Below are 23,794 nucleotides of genomic sequence, written 5' to 3'. Positions count from 1 at the left end.
CTCTTTTTTTTGTTGGTGTGTCAAATAAATGTACCTTATGCTTAGTTTCACCATAGTCTGGTAGATCAATAACACCACTGTTACATTGTAATTATGATCTAAAATAAAATTTCAACATTAATTCTTGACAGATGTGTCAAAAATCAAAAACAAATCCCTTGTTATGATATATTATAACAGGGTGTTACTGACAGGGGCGTATTTACCCTAGGTCTAAAAGGGCTACAGCCCGGGGCGGCAGACGGCGAGGGGCGGCCCAGGGGCGGCCAGTAGGCCGCCCTTGGCCTTTAGGTTGGCGGATTAAAAACAGAACAATATTTTAGGACGTAAGCCTAGAACGGCGCTGAGCCATCTTTCCACGTCATGTTGATTTCATGTCTTAAGAAGTTTGATTTAAAGTATGAAAGCCAGCCTTTTTCTTTTCTGAACCGGTGGAATAGTCTAATTTTTTCCGTCTCCGTATTGTTTTAAAGGTAATCTAAAGAAGAAAAAAATTGCCTCACTCAATGTTCTTAAATGTACTCGTCTATCCAGAAAAATCTTTTTTTTTGTTTGGAAGATATCATTATCTAAGCAAATCTATCACCACAATGTTTTTATACATACCTATATTGTATCATGTAGGTCGGTAGGTACTCTACACTGACTGCTCTTTTTGTTTTTTTTCATTCCTTGATGGGGCGGAAAAGTACAGGAGCCCAGGGCGCGCAATCTTTAAATACGCCCCTGGTTACTGATCTACCAGACTATGGTGAAACTAGGCCTTAGTCTTTATGGTCATCATACCTGGTGGCTGCGCGGGCGCGGCGGGGGGGGCGGGGCGGAGGGGGCGTACCGGCGGCCCGCGCCCGCGCACCAGCTGCACCGCGCCGCCGCGCGCCGCGCCCTTCACGCCGCCAGACATTAGTTGCGCTGCGGATTGAAATTGAGTGTGTAAGTCTGTGATTGTGTGCAAATAAAAAACGAAAATTGGACCAGCCGGCAGCCGTTTGGGAGCTACGCTAACACACACAGATACTGACATATAGATACACAGACACGTTCAGATAGTTTTTCACACAAAATCAAGCATTGAGGCAGAAATAATAGATAGTGGCAAACATTTACAACAAGGCCTTGGGTTAAACACAGTCGCGTATGGTATGCGAGCGGTGTAGACGCCCGTAGATATACTTAACTATAAAGGTGCCAATTGGCGGCGAACTATAGGTATAAGGTTGCAGCAGACGTAACTTCACTAATGGTTTTGCTAACGAACTAATGGGCCCTCACCCTAACGCGTGCTGCGAGCTCGCATCGCGCCGATTCGCAGTTTTATATACAAGTAGGTAAACAGGCCTTCAGAATACACAAACACAACACACCTATAGGTAGCGACAGCACCGAAGGCTGATTCGCGAGCACCACCGACGTGGTCGGCGGCACCGACACCAGCAGCCCGCTCGGTGCCCCCGACACGTTCAGGGAGAGAGATATGGGCGCTGACAGGCCCGGGATCTGGACTTGCACGTTCTGGAGGCCTTGGATGCCTTGGAGACCTTGGAGTGAGGTTAGACTGAGGCCCTGGAAGAGATTGGATTGGTATAAGTGAAGATTTGTGAGCCGTTGTAGTGCTGTAATAGAACGGATAGCACTGACATGTTATAATTTATTATATACCTACCTAGTTTGTTTGTCAAAATACATACAGTTCTCCCATATTAATAATGCGCATGCAAATCTTCGCAAACTGTCGTATTCCCGGAAACACCCGAATCAGTGCCTTAAACAAAGCACTTGCATTTTGATCCTTGTTCGAAAGAAATAGTAGTCAATATCATGTGACACCAATATATGTCAATGTGTGACACATAATCGAAAACAATTTGGGCGGTCGGTGGCTGTCACCGATCAGTCAAGGGTCTCAAGGTCAAGATCAATATTACTTTTGTGGAATTATAAAGAGCTGCAATTACACATCGTTCTTGTTATTTTTTTCAAATGTGAATTTAATTTCAACTTTAATTATTTTGGACGATGCCATATTATGAGGCACATTTAAGAATAAAATATACGTCACATTGATAGACTTCACTTTGCCAATAAAGCCACACCCAAAAGACCAAGTTTGTAATTGTAATATTATTGTGAATGATCAGCGCTGCAAATACTTTTGAACTGAGATTTTAATGTAAACATTTTTATTAATGTGAAATAATCTGTGCTGTAAATACTTTTGAACTGAGATTTCAATTTTTTTATATAAACCTGTGTTTGAAATCCATTTCTCCTTATAATATAAACCTTGTGTTATTCAAACCTTCTTTCATCCATCTTTACATCAGCTTCAGTAAGACACTTGAAAAGTACCTACTGTAACATTTTAGAAGTAAATTTTAATATTATGGAATATTATGAATTATCGAATCAAATTTCGTTACTGATAAATCAATTATCTCTTTTAGCACCAATTACATAATTCTACTAAAATTTCATGAAGAAAATGCACTTAACCACTCTAAATACATAATAGTTTTCTAACGCTCGGGAATACGACCGTTGCCGAACAATGACGAAGATTTCTATGTGCATTATCAATTTTGGGGAACTGTACATACGTGTATTGTCACAATAAAATTAAATATTAAGTAGCAGAGGACCTTTCTCAAGTTAGGCTGGACAGATAACCAGCAGTAATTTTTACAGTGTTCGGCATGGCGCTGCGGTAGTTCAATGCGTTTACCGCTAGATGGCGACTCTTCCGGCGGTGGGGTGAACACTCGCAAAACTTATGCCGGTGCCTAGTTAATCGGCCCTAGTGAAACTGCTTTCCTGCGCAGCTTCGGTGCTTTTTATGAGTGACTTATCAACTGAACTTTACATACGTTCAACGCACCAATGACGGATGCTAATCCTTTCAGCACGGTGACAAACTATATAGACCAGCTCTAGTATTTGTCACCTCAGAATAAAAACGCACCTGTAAATGACACATAGTAGGATGTTGCTGTTGCGTCGTCTGCGGCGGATTCGGCTCGGCGGGCGGAGATATTAGTCGCTCCAGTAACGCGCTCTCACTCGACGACACATTCGTCGCTTCGTTGTCGCACCGGTAGCCTGACATCACCTGTAAGGAAAAGCATGTTTGTTTAGTAACGTTTTTAACCGACTTCAAAAAAAGGAGGAGGTTCTCAATTCGTCGGGATTTTTTATTTTTATATTTTATGTATGTTCACCGATTACTCCGCCGTTTATGGACTGATTTTGAAAATTCTTTTTTTGTTCTATTATGTTGAGCTTCCAGGTGGTCCCATGTTTTTTTCAGAATTTTATCTCACCCCCAAAGGGTATTAAGGGTAACAGGGTAACGTACACGTAAATATAGTTCTTATAACAAAAAAATATGATGGTGACCTTGAGCTGATCTGATGATGGAAACGGAAGGCAGTCAAAGGAAGTCCTCAACGGTATATAGCAACTACCTCGTGTTTAGGCTTGAATGATTCGTATTGACTAGTAGGACTTATTGGTATCATTTGCATCTTACTTTTGATTGAATATTATTGAAAATTAACTAAAAACAATAAAAAAAAAAAAATTTAAAAAATTAAAAAACCGCCTTCAAAAAACCACTAAAATGTAAGAAATAATTTACATAAATTTTATGTGACATAACAAATATCCTTAAGGGTCGGCAATAGGCAATCGAGGGTTGGCATTGTCATAGAATTATGTAGTAAATGATGCTCTACAGCCTTGAAAAAAATCACACCGGTAGTCGAAGAGTCTAGCTAGGTGCTGAATCATTCGAATTTAAGTAAAAGCTTATGGATAACTGTAAATTAAATTCAGAATATGACGAAAAACCAGTAAATGACACTCCCGTATTGTAACAACTGTGTCGTAATCATCGAGAATTTTCATATGATTTTTATCATATGAAATAGTTAAAGGCTTGGACTAGGCGCTAAATACCTTGTTTTTTAATAAACACACACTTATTTTGTGTAAATTAATCCCAAACTTGGGATAACTTAACTTTTTTTTGGTCTGGCAACACTGAACCAACAAGTCTCGTTTTGTTTATCTCCTGCGTATTTAATTGGAAATAAAGAAGAAATAAAGTTATCGAGGCTTATCCGTGACTTTAAAAGAAAAAGAAAGTGCTAACAGTACATATTATAAACATAACTTAACTTAACTAGTATATATTGTGAATTCCTAACCGGCCAAAAAGCCGTTAGAACAGTGCTCAAAAATAAATAAAATTGTGACCTAACCTCAAATACACTAGAAGATAGTAAATACGCCTTATCTGTTGGATATATATGATCGAAGTTAAAGGCAAATAAAGTGCTAAAATAACATTATTACAAACAAAACAGTGCTTAACCAGTGTAGTTGTGAATTCCTAACCGGCAAAAAGACCGTTAGAACAGTGCTGAACGGCCAAAGTCCAACAATTCTGTTGATCTATTTAGAAACAACAAGAAATAGATCAAGATCATAAAATTCTGAATCTATCATCCGTGGCCTAGTCGGTAAGACATCATACAACTATAGAACTTAAAATAGACTAGAAGTAAAAAGTGAAGAATTTCCAAGCAACCACAAAAAGTAATGTGCACCAAACGGCCCGAATATTATGCATAATCATAAGAAACTAGCAGCGACATCTATCATTTTTATGGGAACTAACAACAATCTGAAGATCTATAGTAACACCCATTCTACCTAACTCAGAAAGAAATCATAACACCCATTCTACCTAACTCAGAAAGAAATCAACAGAGGGCGCTTATCTTAATAAATTTAATAATGGAAGAAGTTGCAGCCGTTTTAAAACAGATCAAACAAGATCTGTCAGAGCAAAAACAGGAAATGCGTGAAATGAGGGACAGTATTATGCAGTCACTGAATGAAAACATTAATGAAAAATTCCAAAAAATGGATCTACGCCAAACTCAACTTGAGCAAAAAGTAGAGTCACAAGAAAAGAATATAACCTTTTTGGAGAAAAAAATCAGAATGAAAAATCTAATTATATTTGGAGTGCCTGAAACCGAAAAAAGCTACAACGATTTAGAATCAATTGTTCTACAAATTATCAATGGGAAAGTCAAGATAGGGAACTGTTCCTCCTCAGACTTAGAACATTTTCTATCATCATCGTGTGGGAAAAAAGGGAGACAAAGTAAGACCAATATTGACTACTTTCAGCACCATGGGAATGAAAATAGCAGTATTGAAAAACAAAAAACTATTGGATGGTACCGACTATTACATAAAAGAGGACTTTCCAAAAAAAGTGCTAGAAAAGCGAAAAGAGCTGCAAGATCAGCTAGAAAAATTAAAAACACAAGGAAAAAGAGCATTTTTAAAGTACGATACCATTGTCATTATCCCAGAGAAAAATAACCAACAAAATAATAACCCAGAGGAAAGACGAGAAAGGAAGAGGAATAAGTCTAGCTCACCGAAAGTACCATCGGAAACCATTTGTAGAGAAACACAAAGCACACCTGATACAAATAACACCATACAACCTGCAAAGAAAAATAAATATGATATTAAACGGTTCCTGCAAGAGCCCCCAAAAACAAATACCGAATACTAGCAAAAACAAAAGCCTCCTTCATGCCTCCCAGAAAGGCTGGTCCCCATGGGAGAGTCAGACCAAAACCTTCCATCCCCCTCTATAATACAGATAGAATGTAAAAGCAACATATCAAATTTTTGTACCAAAAACGGAAAACATAGAGCAGCGAACAAATGTAGAGAGCAGCGAGAGAGGATGGACTCAACAAAATTAAACATAGCTCAAAGCATCAATTTCCCCAATCCGGCTGGTCCCCGTGGGGAGAACGACCACTACCCCCTAGATCCCCTAGACCCAAACAAGAAGAAAGAACCCAATTTAAAAGAGAACATAAGACACAAAAATATAAATAGAAAGATCGAATACATCCACATAGCAAGTTTTAATGTACGAACATTACTCTCCGATGAAAGAATTATAGAGCTAAGCTATGCCATCAAGGAATTGAAATGGGATATAATCGGATTAAGTGAAACAAGAAGAAGCAATGAAAGCTTGGAAGAATACCAAGATTTTATATTGTATCATAGCGACACTACCAACGGCTTATACGGAGTTGGTTTCTTGGTAAAAAGATACCTAAAAGAAAATATTATCGGATTCAAGAGCTACTCCGATAGAGTAGCGACACTGGAATTAGATTTCTCAAACTACCAACTTTCTCTCATTGAAGCATACTCTCCTACTGAAAAATGTAAAGATGTAGAGCTAGATCTATTTTATGAAACGATAGAGAACGCAATAGAGTGCGCTGATTCAAAAAATCTCATTATCATGGGCGATTTCAACGCCCAAATTGGCGAGATACAACCAGGCGAGGAATCCATTTTTGGAAAATACTCGCACGGAAAAAGGTCTAAACACGGCCAGAGACTTGTAGAATTCGCGCTGGAGAAAAATTTGAAGTTCTCAAACAGTATTTTCAAAATAAAACCTGATGAAAAATGGACTTGGCAATCCCCTGACGGACTCTACAAAAACGAAATAGATTACATTATCCTAAATAACAAGCTGGATATAAAAAACTTTGATATCATAAGAAATTTGAATTATAATTCCGATCACAGAATGATAAGATGCAAAATAGCTTTAACAAACTACATGAAAAAAACGAAATGTATCCCAAAAAACATAACAAGAAATCTACCAAAACTTACTGGAGAAAGCGGGAAACAATGGGAAGAAAAGCTCATAACTGCAGTCAAATCAGCATCAGATACACAAACTCAATACAACAACCTAGAAAACGTTATGAAAGATTTGATGAACCAAATACCAGTCTCTACAAAAGCAAAAAATGAACTATTAACTACCGAAATACGATGTCTACTACAGGAAAGGAAACAGTTATATACGACAAAAAGAACTAGAGAAGTAAAGGAACAAATTTCAAAAATCAGTAAAGACATAAATAGACAGATTAAATTGCACAAAAAGAGTTACAGATTGAACATTTTGGAGAAACACATAACGAACTCAGGAGCTATAAAGAAAGCATACAAAGATCTGCAGCGATCTTCAAAGTGGGCTGTAAACATGAAAAATAAAAAGGGTCAATCTCTATCCAAGCGTCCCGATATCATAAACGAGGCAACGGAGTTCTATCGGGATCTCTACCACTCAGAAACAACTTCATCTATTGACATAATTAATTCTGCATGCCATGCATACATCAATGAAGAACTTCCTACAATAATCGAACCTGAGATACGGCATGCAATTAAATCTCAGAAAAACAACAAATCACCTGGTGAAGACAAGATAACAAATGAACTTCTCAAATCAATGGCAGAATGTCTAAACAGACCTCTACAAGACTTATTCAACAATGTGGTGGAGACCAAGCAAGCCCCGAAACAATGGTCCGCATCGATCACGACCCTACTCCACAAAAAAGGAGATAGAGACAATTTGGGAAATTACAGACCGATAAGCCAAATGTCAAACATATACAAGATATTCTCCAAAATACTACTAAACAGACTCTCAAAAATTTTGGATGAAAACCAACCACGAGAACAGGCGGGTTTCCGTAAAAACTTCTCAACTATCGACCACATACATGTCGTAACGCAGCTAATAGAAAAAACAAAAGAATATGGAAAGACTCTATATATATGTTTTATTGACTTCACCAAAGCATTCGATTCACTGGAGTACAGTGCAATATGGCAAGCACTACTAGACCAAGGAGTCGACATGAAGTATGTAGAGATACTTCATAACCTCTATACAAAATGCTCCACTAAAATACGTCTAGAGAGAGACGGCCCAGAATTTCAAATCAAAAAAGGAGTGAGACAGGGTGACCCCATATCACCCAAAATATTCTCATCTGTACTGGAGATGGTGTTCAGGAACATTAATTGGGAGAGTAGAGGTGTAAATATCGACGGAGAACGCTTAAGCCACCTTCGATTCGCAGACGACATTGCAGTGTTCGCAGAAAATCCTGCGCAATTACAGAATATGATCCAAGAACTAGCAACAGAGAGCAATAAGGTCGGCCTATCAATGAACACCTCAAAAACCAAAATACTGACAAATGGTAGAGAAGAAATTATTTCAATACTTGGCGAAAATATTGACTATGTCAAAGAATACATATACTTGGGACAATCTATCTCATTCGATGATCTAACAGGAAAAGAAATCAACCGAAGAATTGCTTTGTCCTGGAAGAAATACTGGAGCTACAAAGAAATTATGAAGAACCAAAACATACAAATGAATTTAAAACGGAAACTATACGAAATAGCCATACTACCTTGCCTCACATACGGATGTCAAACCTGGGCCCTTCGTAAAAAAGATGAGACTAAACTTGCAATACATCAAAGGAAAATGGAACGAAGTATGCTAGGAATACGATTATCTGATAGGATATCAAATGAATCAATTAGAGAAAAAACAAAAGTAATGGATATATGCGAAAGAATAAGAACACTAAAATGGAACTGGGCAGGGCACGTATGTAGAATGGAAAATAATAGATGGACAAAGAGACTAACCGAATGGCTACCAAGAGATGGAGTGAGAAAGAGAGGCAGACCAAGGAAAAGATGGGAAGATACCTTTAGAGAGAGATGCGGGCAGACTTGGAGACGACAAGCCAGGGACAGGGTCACGTGGAGGAGGTTAGGGGAGGCCTACGCCGAAGAGGCGACTTCCATAATTACAAAATAATTAGTATGGCCTATAGTTAATTGAATGAATGTTTATCTAATTTAATTTAATAACTAAATTGTGATTAAATGATATGTACTTAATGAAATAAATGAATTTATATTTAGTAGTAAGAATTGTATAAAAAAAAAATATGTAATAATTGTAAATAATTGTAATACCTATATGTATAATGAAATTGTATTGTATTGTCTGAATTTAATTTTTAATTGTGAAATAAATTTATAAGTGCGAATTGATTATAGCATGATATTAAGTGTGATTTACTTGTAACATGAGGGCCATAATACTGTAACTTGTTAATTTAATGTTAATATTTTATGGTAGAAATAAAGGCTTTTTTATTTTATTTTATTTTATAATCCCAAACTTGAGCAATTTTTTTCCCTCAAAACTTCATACAAATATCTATGGCGGTTTTCTGTGTTATAAAATCATAAACACAAGTGACGTTTGACTCAGTTGGCCGCTGGCCTCCAAAGAAGGGTCACGTCGGTTTAGGCAGCACTGACAGCTCGCGATCTTATCGTGTACAGATACAAAATCACTGCACATTGGTTGTCATTGCACTTTTTCAACTTTTATGACACCAACATAATTTGATTTGAAATTGAGGAAGCGTAATTCTTCCAGTATATTCAATACATTAAATTAAATAAGATAGTGTGCAATATTCTCGTGACATTACAGTCTCGTAAAGGTCTGATGAGGAGCAGGAATATAGCGAATGGATCTAAGTGATGACAATACGCACGAACATTAGGTTAGGGATCAAAAATACAGTCTCATGGTGCTGGTTGAGGTATGGTCTCGTGAGGATCTGATGAGGGCAGTAACACGGTGGTGGCTCAATTTTATTTCAAAGATGTTAATAGCTAAAAGCATCGAGTTTGGGCTATTAAGTATGTTTTTCAGAGAAAGAGAAAGAGATTTTATTTTTCCTCTGGATGAGTTAGGTTTACTGGGTTTACTAAGTTCATCCTGTTAATGGCATCAAGTTGTTATATGTTCATAAGTAATAATTATTTATGAACAAAATGCTGTTGGATCTCCACGAAAATGTAAAAATAAAAATAAATTCGTAACGTAAAATTGTCAATGACGGAATTTCTTCTATAGACAGTAGCCACAAAAAAAAAACGATAGATGGCGTGATTTGAAGATAAAGATATATTTATTCGACACATAGACAGCAACAACAAAAAAAATACAGATTTAAAGAAAACAAACACATACTTATACAAAACATCAAAGAAAAAAAAGGATACACATCAAAATAACTGGAAAAAATATAAGCCCCAATTTACTTGTGTGGGACAGGGAGTACCATAATATTTTTTTTGGGTTACTCCCCATCTATGCGAAATATCAGCTTGATATCTTTACCCGTTTCTGAGAAAAAGGGCGGTGACAGACGGACAACAAAGAGATCCTATAACGGTTGCTTTTTTTCTTTTGACGTTCGAAACCCTAAAATTAAGTAAAAATATTATGCTGCTACCAAAAAATGTACTTACAGGTATTGAAAAAGCGGTATATAGTACTAAACAAATTATAAACAAACAAAAAACCCGACTGCACGCTAAAAATATGAAAACAAGTCCCAATGTTAATGGAAAGTATCGTAGGCGGGGACCAGCAGAGGGTTCACCATTTAGCTGAATGTTACTTAGAAAACGGCCTTGAGTGGCGGTCAAGTTGATCCCCGCCTGCGATACTTTCCATTAACATTGGGACTTGTTTTCATGTTTTTAGCGTACAGTCGGGTTTTTCGTTTGTTTATAATTGTATTTTTTTATTTGTAACTTTTTAGTTGTTTTTATTTTATGAAATTTTACGTCAGTAGTTCATGATCATTTTTTATTTCAATAATTTTGGTGTTGTTATTTAAATACCTTCAATATGCATATTTTTATAATGTGAAAATCAAGCCCTTTCATTTGATACCTTAACCTTACACGGCAAAGTAGAATTATTATTTTTTCGATCATCACGTTATGTCCTCTAGAGGGCGCTATGTTCATTTTAATGGAACGTCACATAGCCTATAACCATCGCGCCATCAATACGCTTCTAACAATACCTCATACATCAAAATCTATCAAGCCGTTTAGGCTACAGGAGGGAACAAAGAAACAGACAAACATAAATACATACAATCAAAAAACATTACCCTCCTCTTTCGGCAGTCCGGTAAAAAGGAGTAAGACAGGGGGTCATTCTGAACTTTTGCTCTGCGAGTTTTGGAAATTAACTTTGTTGGACATGTGACTTTTTACCATGGAAAACGAATATTTTTTTTCGCGAATTTGCAAATCTCGTAGAACAAAAGTTGTTCAGAATGACCCCTTGAGTCATCCCCTTTTGGCTTAGTATAGCCCTTTTGCGACACTATGTATTTACTTTGCTTTGTCGTCGGGGTTCAGTTGGCTGGAGAATGCCCGAAACTTATTATCTACACTTTAATACTTGTAGTTACCTTTCTACAAGTAAATACCACATTTGTTTGAGAAAGCTAATCGGGTTCCGAGTATAGAGTAAAGTGGCACCCCTATTAATTTCTACTCTTTCCTGGTGCCTACCAGTGTAAGTAAGAATTATACTTACTTACCCTAAAATCACCCAAAATGTACTTGAACATAATTGTCAATAAAGTTGGCGAGTAAAAGTTTATCGACCCACTGTGCAAACTTACATGTGTGCGTGTCACTGCGTGTGCTGTGTGAAGAGCATTGAAAACCCAAAATTGGCGCGGCACGTCACCCTGTACGGGCCCTTAAGCAGGAACTGATATTTTTTGAAGTTGGTGCCATATTTCTTCAGATTACTTTGTCACCGCACCAACATCAAAAAAGAACAGTTCCTGCTTAGGTATATTTGTAATGTCACATACAATTTATGTAAATTATTTCTTACATTTTAGTGGTTTTTTGAAGTCGGTTTTAGAATTTTTTAAATTATAAGATATAAGTTACTATTCGGCGCTACAGAAGCATGGTCCATAACATCTTAATTAATGGTACTTTAAGGGCCTGTACAGGGTGACGTGCACCGCCAAATTTGGGTTTTCAATGCTCTTCACACAGCACACGCAGTGACACGCACACATGTAAGTTTGCACAGTGGGTCGATAAACTTTTACTCGCCAACTTTATTGACAATTATGTTCAAGTATATTTTGGGTGATTTTAGGGTAAGTATAATTTTTAATTACACTGGTAAGCACCAGGAAAGAGTAGAAATTAATAGGGGTGTCACTTTTCTCTATACTCGGAACCCGATTAGATTTCTTAACAAATGTGGTATTTACTTGTAGAAAGGTAACTACAGGTATTAAAGTATAGATAATAAGTTATACTAAACCGAAAGGGAATGACTCAAGGGGTCATTCTGAACAACTTTGGTTCTACGAGTTTTGCAAATTCGAGAAAAAAATAATCGTTTTCCATGGTAAAAAGTCACGTGTCCACAAAGTTTCTATGAAAAAGGTTTTTTTTTAGGTTAATTTTTAAAACTCGTAGAACAAAAGTTCAGAATGAAACCCTGTCTCACTTGTTTTTACCCGACTGCCGAAGGAGGAGAGTAATGTTTTTCGATTGTATGTATGTATGTATGTATGTTTGTAAGTATATTTTTGGTAGCAGAAAAATATATTTTATTATTTTTAGGGTTTCGTACCTCAAAAGGAAAAAAGGAACAGTTATAAGATCTCTTTGTTGTCCGTCTGTCTGACTGACTGTCTGTCACCGCCCTTTTTCTCAGAAACGGGTAAAGATATCAAGCTGATACTTCGCATAGATATGGGGAGTACCCAAAAAAAAAATGGGGTACTCCCTCTCCCATACAAGTAAATTGGCGCTGATATTTTTTCCGGTTATTTTGATGGTGTAGGTAGGGTATCGTTGAATAGGTTTTTTAATATAATAGGTATAAAAAAGGTTAAAATATAATTATTTTGCTTTTACCCTTAAATTTGGGGACCACACCATAGACAAATCCTAATTAAAAAAATGATTTCAATAGATGGCGTGATTTTATGTTGGATAACTCAGAATAAGAAGTGATGATATCTCAGAATAATAATGGTTAATGGTGCTATTCCACTGAGCACCGAAACCAGTGGGACGCTAGTGAAAAGTGGTCATGGAAATGCACCAGGGTAGACCCTGCTCCTAGAATAATGCATGAGTTTGTGATTTGTGTACGTGCGTGAAAAGCGAGGATGGAAACTTTGAATATTTTCTTGATTTTTTTATTATTGATGCAATAACATTGAATTTAGTAAACCCAGTAAACCTAACTAATCCAGAGAAAACCTAAAATATCTTTCTCTCTCTCTGAAAAACATACTTAATAGCCCAAAGTCGATGCTTTTAGCTATTAACATCTTTGAAATAAAATTCAATCATACCGTGTTACTGCCCTCATCAGATCCTCACGAGACCATACCTCAACCAGCACCATGAAACTGTGTTTTTGAATCCTTACCTAATGTTCCTACGTATTGTCATCACTTAGATCCATTCGCTATATTCCTGCTCCTCATCCCAGGGCCGTGGGGACCGGAGGCACGTCAGCTTTTTAAAGACATCAGCAGCAGACTAATAGAAGTCTCAAGGGACCCTAGGGCTGGCACTTACCTATCACAAAGGCTAAGCATCGCTATACAGCGGGGTATCGCGGCCGGCGTCTTGGGTACCCTACCCGACAGTGGCAGCGATCTGGCCAGCATCTTCTTTTTAGTTTAATTTTAATTTTATATTAGTTAGTTTTAGTTAGGCATTAATAATTATAATTTAATCAAGAAGTACCATGTAACTAATAAAAAAACATTATCATTTAATGTATTGAGTATATTATAAGAATTATACTTCCTCAATTTCAAATCAAATTATGTTCCTGTGTGATTTTTTTCAAGACTGTAGAGCATCATTTTCTACATAATTCTATGACAATGCCAACCCTCGATTCCCTATTGCCGACCCTTAAATCCCACAACGCTGGTAAGCCGTCGCCTCAATCCATAAACTCTTTTATCAGTTTGACTGATTTTGATGACACATGGCTACGGTGAAAAGAACTGTCAGATCACAACACCCTTTCATTAAAAAAAGTTCGCAACTCTTAAGAGAAGGAGGGTCGTGTTTAGGGACGAGACGTAGTGTCGAAACGTGCCGAGCGTAGGCGAGGTGCAAGATTTAGTGATTTGAGCTCTGACGTCACGGCGTCGTTACACGTCACTACACACGTACCTGAGTGTAGGTGGGGTGCGTGGCGGCGGCAGTAGTGACGACGGCTTGTGCTCTGACGTCATGACGTTTTTACGTCACTACACACGTACGATCATGTGCAGAGACACCTGACCCCCCTCTCATAGTAACAATGCTTCTGAGTGGGGTCAGATTTATTTGCCTTATACTGTACCTGAGTGTAGGTGGGGTGCGTGGCGGCGGCAGTAGTGACGACAAGCCGCGCGCCCGCCAGCGACACGGCGCGGCCGAGAAGCGGCTTGTGCTCTGACGTCACGGCGTCTGTCGTCGACGGCCGCGACATGCCGCCCGGCGCCGAGTTGAGCAGGTTTAATATTGTCGCGTTGCTGCTGCTCGGCGTGCTTACTACCGCTTTCGCCGCTGCGTTCTGGTTTGCCGCTGCGGGGGGAAATATAAAATATGGTTTAATCAATGATTGATGCGACCTTGAGGTAGATGAATGAGTCATTTAGCAGGAAAAATATCTGTTGAACTTTTTAACTTAAGACAAACATTTATCAGGGATAAGTTCGTTTGTAGATACCGCTGCAATTTCCTCTAGCTTTTAGGAGATATAGATTAGGTCTTATTCATAAAAAAACCTTAAAGTAGGTTTACTGAGCTCAATAGTTACGAAACACATTAAGCCTATTTGAGGTTTCATAAAAATCTCTATTCATAATCGTTCCGTAATCCTTCAATAACTATAGTGATGCTAATAGATTTCACAGACCAAACATTTTGACATTTACCCTATTAAGTTGCCGGTCTGACGAAACCATAAACAAAAATAGCGAAAACTTTCATTCATTTATCAATCTCTATTATCTATGTTAGCCACGGCGCGGCACTTAAAAAAGTTTACGTTGGCTTAAAGGCGCAGTGGCCAAGCCAAAACCCACAAAAAAAAATATTAAATTTTTACGTTACCATGGCAACTTATTTTCAGCAAATATTAACTCACAACAAATGTCAAATCGTCAATAAAGCAGAACAGCTGTTGACCGGCCGCCATGTTTTTGTACAATAGGAGGATTACGGAAGGTGTATAGTAGGGTCCAGCCTACTTTAGCATATCAAGGTTTTACGAATCAGTTGGAGAGTTCTTTAGCGCTATTGATCGTTTATGAATAAAGTTTTTTTGACATTTGCTTATAGCAGGCCTATAGGTCTCCCGTAACTTTTTATGAATAAGACCGTGGATATACCATACTTTTACTGGCCCGTTAAAGACGTCTTGTGTGAACGTCTTGCATGTGAAATTTCCAAAGCTAACATACGTACCTTGTTGAAACTGTTGCGCGGAGTTCATAAGACTAGTAACTAGGGCGCTTATCGCCGGATTTGTTGTTCTAGGTTTGGTTATTGTCGCCTTCTGTTGCGCCGTCGACGCGCTTGTGTATTGTATATTTTGGACCTGGAAAATAAATCGTATGTTGTAATGCATGTATAATAAACTTATATCACTTAATCTAATAAACTCATAATTCCCCAGTTCTAATTGATTGGTTCAGTTTCCATTTTTCCCCCCAATAATGTGATTGGTCAAATTGTGCTGCCAAAGTTACACTTTATTTTCTTCCCTATTAAAAAACTTGATAGTATGTAAATTCTTCCTTTTTTATATCGCTTTCTATATGTTTATTAAGGCTGCATTTGAACGCACCATTCAAGTTATAACCATACAAATTGACCCTCATTACCCGACTACGGCGATGCGAAAAGGATGGTTATCTTTTTTTATCGGTATGTATGTATTTTACCTGTGAAGTGGTAGCGGAAGACATGAGCGGGTGCTGTATGTGTATGATGGCGGACTGCATCTTCTGCGGGTTGAGCGGCTGCGGGGGGTTGGTCAACTGCTGTGCTAGCAGCTGATTGGTCGACGCCTGCTGGGACGAGTGGATGTCGTGGACCTGGGAAAGATTGACGGGAAGCTTAGTAAATGTCGCATTACGCTTGTCGTCAGTAGGTTCGTGGGTTCACAATATTTTGGACATTTAAAAGCCCGTTCACACTAGATCCGTCAGTGAGATTCGTCCAAAAACGCGATACGTGATGACAGATACACGTTCACATTGCATACGGAACCGTGTTATTATTTCACGATACGTCAACTACCTAGCGGATTTGAAACAAAAAAAACACGGTTCGTGTTTTTTGACGAAACGTGTTCGTCATTTTACACGATTCGTGATGTGTGTGAACACTGGCATTTAAAAAACATTGCCACCGTCAAAAAAAATACGAATCGCGAAAAAGACGATTCCTCGAAAAACACGGCGTGGTGGCACCCAACATTGTACCTTGTCGATTGCATAGAGTCAATGATAGTCATGGCGTAATCTGCCAGTTTTGTTTTTTTAGTGCGAGCTCTGGCGTATTGATACAGGATATTATACCTAATTACTGTGTGCTTAAGGTCAATAACATCATACCTGTGGAGATAGCCTAGGCGTGGACGGCGACGGTTGCTGCTTGAGCGCGGGGTCCGGCGTGGTGGCACCCAATACTGTACCTTATCGACTGCATAGTCAGTAATATAGCACTCACCTGATAGTCTTGGCGTAGGCGGCAAGTTCTGTTTTTATTGCGCGAGCTCTGGCGTAATGATACAGGATATTTTACCTAATTACTGTGTGCTTAAGGTCAATAACATCATACCTGAGGAGATAGCCTAGGCGTGGACGGCGACAGTTGTTGCTTGAGCGGACCCGGGCACGTGACACCCGATATTGTACCTCATTACCATACACATAGAGTCAATAACATCATACCTGAGGAGATAACCTAGGCGTGGACGGCGAGGGTTGCTGCTTGAGCGGACCCGGGCACGTGACATCCGATATTGTACCTCATTACCATACACATAGAGTCAATCATATCATACCTGAGGAGATAGCCTAGGCGTGGACGGCGAAGGTTGTTGTTTGAGCGCGGGGTCCGGCGTGGTGGCGGCCGCCGGCGCCGCGCCCGTACACTGCAGCTGCGCTTGCTGTGGAGATGTTTAACATTATTAGTATGGTGATAGAGAGTTGGATGGAAATTGTAAGAAACGGGGTTATATTATGTTGCTACAGTTATTGAAGAGAGAGGCTTTGGTTTAATACTGTAGCTGTATAATGCTTGTATTTGGCAAAACTATTAAATTACTCTCATACACAGAAGAAATAGGTACCTCAAAGTTGACATAATAACGGATATGGACGTATACCCCCTTATTCATAAAAAAGATACTGGACAAGACGTGTCCATGTCCAGTATCAGCAGCGGTTCAATAGCTAAAGTTAGCTATTAAAACTGCTCTGTCACTCTCTGACAGAGAACAATTTGTTATTTGACAGAGAGTGACAAAACAGTTCAATAGCTATAGCGTCTAGTAACTTTTTTATGAATAAGGTGGGTAGTCTCGATTCTCGGGTAAATTATAAAATTTGCTATCAATCCGGCGAATAACAACCATAAACAATCATTTACTGCTGGGCATATTTCTTTGGTATTGATCGCCAGAACACTAAACTCAGCCTACCTCATGAAACCACTACCAGCTACGCTACGTATTTAATTTAAGGCATTCGACCTAACAGGCTTCAGGTCGCCACACCACGCTCATTTTGCGATTTTAAACAGTATCCTCCTGAATGAAACACCAATTTTAAATGTTATACTAACCAATATAGGCAGCGATCTCGCTGTCGTATGAGTATTTGAGGTCGCCGCTATCGTTGTGCTGGAAAGCAAACATCAATTCAATACATTTTGATCATCATCTACTAAATGATTTTCATCCTTAGGCGGTTCACACACAGCCTCACCGCGCGGATAACAAAGTATATTTTCGTGTGGTATGGCGGCAGTGTGTGCGGGTATGCGTTTTTTCTGAATAAACTGTAATTTTTGCATACAATGATAATCCGCTATCCGCGGCGGTGCGCGGTCCAGTGTGAGAATCGCCTTATGATTTACACATTAAGATCAATAATAAAACAATACTTACACGACAGGTACTACGGTGGGGTGAGATTGTACGGTGGAGCTTGATTGCGCAGCGTTCGTTGTCCTCTGTTGTAGAAGCAACTGTTGCCCTTGCTGCAATGGAAATAGAGTTCAATATTATTTGTTATGTATTGCATTTCATCACATTAATTTTACAGTGAGATTGTATTACCTACATGTTTTATTTAGTTTATTAAGAGTTACATTGTATTTTTTTATTTATGTAAGTATGTATTTATTCTATGTTTACTCACGACTAGAGGTGGCAGTTATAACACACAGCAACTTATATATCACATTATATTTATATAATTTCATAATGATTATTAAAATAAAAAAAAGACTGTTATAAATATAATTATTTTCCGTAAAAACTTTTTTTCCTGACAGCGCCATCTTACGGCGTTCTTATCCAATTATAGTTTGTCAAATCTAATTAGTTGGTAATATCGTCAAGAGATGTCACTAGATTGGCCAACCAATCGAATATTGAAATTAGTATAATGAATTATGATCTCTGTTTACTTGTATTAGAGCCTATTTTGCTTCATGCTATTTTTCATTATGAATATAATTTCAATGAGTATCATTATATTGATTGTCTTTATAACAGATTATTGTTTCGGTATATCGTCGCGCGCAAATTATAACTTACTCGGCACATTGTTCAGAGTTAAATGTGTTTAAAAACAGTGTGTTTAGTGTATAACTTTATAGTTTAGTTCTTCGTGTTGACTAATATTTGTCATTTTCTATCATAATTCATAAATATCATAATTTTAATATAAACATTACAAAAAAAACGTTAATTAAACATCGATATTAATGCAATAGAATAAAATAAGTATTATGTAAAACTACACATACATTCATGCTGTGTAAATTAAAATTCTACCTCATAAGTATCATACATTTAAACTGGACAGGTTATATCATATTTTCTAATTTTACGTTGTAGTTTGAAAATATATTTATAATGATGATAACATATCGTTCATTATACATACTGTTAAAAAACAGCAGCTTAAGATATACTGTTATTACAACAACAGCTTAGTATATTATACTGTTATTTTATATTCGTTATCTTAAACTGTTATATCAATAACAGTTTAAGACAACGAATATAAAATTATAATATAACGTATAATTCATTATTAGGATTTAGCCGTTATAACCACCTCTACTCACGACTGTTATGATATAACACTACCGAGCGAGTGAGAAAGACAGTCTTTGCTCTTTCCTACTCCCACTCCCAGATATGTAACGGATGCCGTCACATTTTCTCAGGCTTTTCGTCCAGGCACTACCAGTAACTTGTCTAAAGCCATTAGATCCGCACAGACTTGCGTCCCTCCTCCGTGAAGATCTGTCCTGCTGCAGTACTGGTTCTAGTACACAGTGACGAGCAGTGTACAAGTACTCACGATCTCTCTCATGCCCCCGGTGAATGAAACCCGGGGAAACTTCCCAGCACCTTAAACGTGTTTAGCCCATACCATTAGTCGTCCACTGCTGAACATTATGGATCACCACAGTTGGCCTTCCTCATTCGGCCACTACCAGTAACTTGTCTAAAATATGCTTGCCTATCCGTGGTCACAGTGAAGTAGACTTGCGTCCCTCCTCCGTGAAGATCTGTCCTGCTGCAGTACTGGTTCTAGTACAGCACAGAACAAACGAACGAGAGCTGTCGTGCAATAGGCTTGTTTACTCAACGAGTTAGAGTCGTGGCTTACGCAGCTTTGCTCAGAAACTTCGTCTTTTGTCATATAGAGTGACTCCCCAGGTTCTAGTATACAGTATATCTAGCACACAGTGACGAGCAGTGTACAAGTACTAACGATCTCTCTCATGCCCCCGGTGAAGGAGACCCGCGGCAGCTGCCCGGGCACCACGTGCTTGATGCGCACAGACTTGCGTCCTTCTTCGGTGAAGATTTCCGTGAACTGCTGGATGTACTTGTTGGCTTGCACTCGGGTGCCTGCGGGGAGATTACATGTGTTATACAAATAAAAAGAGGATTCCTGAATAAGGGCGCTTAAGGGCCCGTACAGGGTGACGTGCCGCGCCAAATTTGGGTTTGCAATGCTCTTCACACAGCACACGCAGTGACACGCACACATGTAAGTTTGCACAGTGGTTCGATAAACTTTTACTCGCCAACTTTATTGAAAATTATGTTCAAGTACATTTTGGGTGATTTTAGGGTACTTAAGTATAATTTTTACTTACACTGGTAGGCACCAGGAAAGAGTAGAAATTAATAGGAGTGCCACTTTACTCCATACTCGGAACCCGATTAGCTTTTTCAAACAAATGTGGTATTTACTTGTAGAAAGGTAACTACAAGTATTAAAGTGTAGATAATAAGTTTCGGACATCCTCCAGCCAACTGAACCCCGACGACGAAGCAAATTAATTCATAGTGTCGCAAAAGGGCTATACTAAGCCGAAAGGGGATGAGTCAAGGGGTCATTCTGAACAACTTTTGTTCTACGAGTTTTGTAAATTCGCGAAAAAAAATATTCGTTTTCCATGGTAAAAAGTCACGTGTCCAACAAAGTTTCTATGAAAAAGGTTTTTTTTTGTTAATTTCCAAAACTCGTAGAACAAAAGTTCAGAATGACCCCCTGTCTTACTCCTTTTTACCCGACTGCCGAAGGAGGAAGGTAATGTTTTTTGATTGTATGTATGTATGTTTGTCTGTTTCTTTGTTTTCTCCTGTAGCCTAAACGGCTTGATAAATTTTTATGTATGAAGTATTGTTAGACGCGTATTGATTGCGCGATGGTTATAGTTTATGTGACGTTACATTAAAATGTACATAGCACCCTCTAGAGGACATAACGTGATGATCGAAAAAATAATAATTCAACATTGCCGTGTAAGGTATCAAATGAAAGGGCTTGATTTTCACATTACAAAAATATGCATATTGAAGGTACCTATTTAAATAACAACAAAATTATTGAAATAAAAAATGATCATGAACTACTGACGTAAAATTTCATTAAATAAAAACAACTAAAAAGTTACAAATAAAAATATATAATTATAAACAAACAAAATACCTTTTTGTTTGTTTATAATTTGTTTAGTATATACCGCTTTTTCAATACCTGTAAGTACATTTTTTGGTAGCAGCATAATATTTTTTCTTATTTTTAGGGTTTCGTACCTCAATAGGAAAAAAGCAACCGTTATAGGATCTCTTTGTTGTCCGCCTGTCTGACTGACTGTCTGTCACCGCCCTTTTTCTCAGAAACGGGAAAAGATATTAAGCTGTCATTTCGCATAGATGGGGAGTACCCCAAAAAAAATATTGTGGTACTCCCTGTCCCATACAACTAAATTGGGGCTGATATTTTTTCCGGTTATTTTGATGGTGTAGGTAGGGTATCGTTGAATAGGTCTTTTAATATAATAGGTATAAAAAAGGTTAAAATATAATTATTTAGCTTTTACCCTTAAATTTGGGGATTACACCATAGACAAAACCTAATTTAAAAAAAAGATTTCAATAGATGGCGTGATTTTATGTTGGGTAACTCAGAATAAAAAGTGATGATATCTCAGAATAATAATGGTTAATGGTGCTATTCCGCTGAGCACCGAAACCGGTGGGACACTAGTGATAAGTGGTCATGGAAATGCAGCAGGGTAGACACTGCTCCTAGAACAAGGTATGAGTTTGTGATGTGTGTGCGTGAAAAGCGAGGATGGAAACTTTGAATATTTTCTTGATTTTGGTGCTCAGCTCGCCGATCAATCAAGTGCTGTGGCCTTACTGTCCACAGCACATGCTGAGCTGGTGCCGTTTCGACACTCCGGACAGCAAGCCGTTGTGTTATTGTTTTGTATTTTGTCTGTATTTTTGTTTTTGTCTCATGTTCTATTTTTTTTGTCCTTGTTGTTTTGTATAAGTATGTATTTCTTTTTCTTTAAATCCATATTTTTCTTTTTTTTGTTGTTGCTGTCTATGTGTCGAATAAATGTATCTTTATCTTTATCTTCAAATCACGCAATCTCTATCGTTGGTTTTTTTTAGTAACTACTGTCTATAGAAGAAATTCCGTCATTGACAATTTTACGTTACGAATTTATATTATTTTTATTTTTACATTTCGTGGAGAACCAACAGCATATTGTTAATCAATAATTATTACTTATGAACACATAACAACTTGGTGCCATTAACAGAATGAACTTAGTAAACCCAGTAAACCTAACTCATCCAGAGGAAAAATAAAATATCTTTCTCTCTCTCTGAAAAATATACTTAATAGCCCAAAGTCGATGCTTTTAGCTATTAACATCTTTGAAATAAAATTGAGCCACCACCGTGTTACTGCCTTCATCAGATCCTCACGAGACCATACCTCCACCAGCACCATGAGACTGTATTTTTGATCCTTAACCTAATGTTCCTGCGTATTGTCATTACTTAGATCCATTCGCTATATTCCTGCTCCTCATCAGACTTTTACGAGACTGTAATGTCACGAGAATATTACCCACTATCTAATTTAATGTATTGAATATAATAAAAGACTTATGCTTCCTCAATTTCAAATCAAATTATGTTGGTGTCATAAAAGTTGAAAAAGTGCAATGACAACCAATGTGCAGTGATTTTGTGTTTGTACACGATAAGATCGCGAGCTGTCAGTGCTACCTAAACCGACGTAACCTCAGATCAACTACAAATAGATTCGCAATCGCCGTGTGCACTATTCTCTTTCTCACTCAAACCATAGATGTTGCCGACAAAAAAATAAAACCTAAATATGGGGAAATTTAACTTATCATAATAACAAAAACAAAACTTGAGTATATCGTCGGTTGATAGGAAAAAGACACTAAAGGCTAATTTTTCAATAGCCAGATAAAAGTTTTGCTGGGAAATAATTTTGATGCTGTTGCGTCTCAATGTTTCTCAATGTTTGTATTACCCAGATAACATTTATCTGAATATTGAAAAATCTGCCTTAGTGAGTTTTTCCTGTCAACCAACGATATAAGAAAAAAAACTTTACTCATACTTATTTGATTTCAATATAATTGTTTAATATACACAAACTGAGTTGATTGTATGATTCATTGTCTTCGTCCAATCGAAACAATCCTCTTCAAAATGTGCCGAACACAATTTTTGTATGTTTCTTTGGTTCCCAATTTGTGCGACCGGTAATGTCTATCCATTTTCTTGATATTTTTTTTTCTGTCGGAAACCTATGAAGCAGAGATAAATGGATGAGCATGAGCATTATAATCGTGGGCCAAATATGTGATGGGGTTTTTTTTAAAGGAAACACGTATTTCGTATCAATACAATAAACTTTATATTATACAGAAGAAATCACACATAGAAGAAAAAAACGAAACGAACGTTTCCTCACAATGAGAGGCACCTCGTTTGAAAGAGGAGAATGACTTCTACAAAATACAATCTTCACAAAAACCGAATTCGTGCGCCCCATTTGTAAACCCAACCCGAGTCCGTTACAATTTCTAGTGTTTTCTTTGCATACTATAATATTCGTGGGTAAAATGAATTTTTAATAACTTGCAACACCATGTGATTTGTTATGATATGGTACCTCGTAATTTTTACTTAAAACTGATACTAAAAGACCTTACAGTATTAAAATTAGTATCGTTTTATATTAAAATCGAGCCAATAGATAGTACTATGATGAATGTAAGCTTGTTAAACTTGATAGTATCTACTTACATGTGAAAATATATCTCATCCATCATTCCATCGTGTTTTCGTTCA

The 23,794-nt window shown here is 37.7% G+C and overlaps 1 protein-coding gene across 1 annotated transcript in view; it reads right to left on the bottom strand.

Moving 5' to 3' along the window:
• LOC105387610 (transcription factor SPT20 homolog) overlaps nucleotides 1–23,794 on the bottom strand; it is a 39,440-nt gene that overhangs the window by 4,384 nt on the left and 11,262 nt on the right. Inside the window, exons 8-17 of the mRNA XM_048625036.1 lie at nucleotides 19,857–19,996; nucleotides 18,011–18,102; nucleotides 17,686–17,743; nucleotides 16,904–17,008; nucleotides 15,777–15,929; nucleotides 15,298–15,430; nucleotides 14,189–14,412; nucleotides 2,960–3,106; nucleotides 1,365–1,563; nucleotides 787–861 (exon numbers count right to left, since the gene is read on the bottom strand). Of these exons, the coding sequence (XP_048480993.1) occupies nucleotides 787–861; nucleotides 1,365–1,563; nucleotides 2,960–3,106; nucleotides 14,189–14,412; nucleotides 15,298–15,430; nucleotides 15,777–15,929; nucleotides 16,904–17,008; nucleotides 17,686–17,743; nucleotides 18,011–18,102; nucleotides 19,857–19,996 (1,326 nt within the window). The remainder of the gene's footprint in view (nucleotides 1–786; nucleotides 862–1,364; nucleotides 1,564–2,959; nucleotides 3,107–14,188; nucleotides 14,413–15,297; nucleotides 15,431–15,776; nucleotides 15,930–16,903; nucleotides 17,009–17,685; nucleotides 17,744–18,010; nucleotides 18,103–19,856; nucleotides 19,997–23,794) is intronic.

The sequence above is a fragment of the Plutella xylostella genome, chromosome 13 (genome assembly GCF_932276165.1).
Source record: "Plutella xylostella chromosome 13, ilPluXylo3.1, whole genome shotgun sequence".
Taxonomy (NCBI): domain Eukaryota; kingdom Metazoa; phylum Arthropoda; class Insecta; order Lepidoptera; family Plutellidae; genus Plutella; species Plutella xylostella.
Note: the sequence above shows the minus strand (reverse complement) of the source record. Positions and strands in the feature narration are given on the sequence as shown.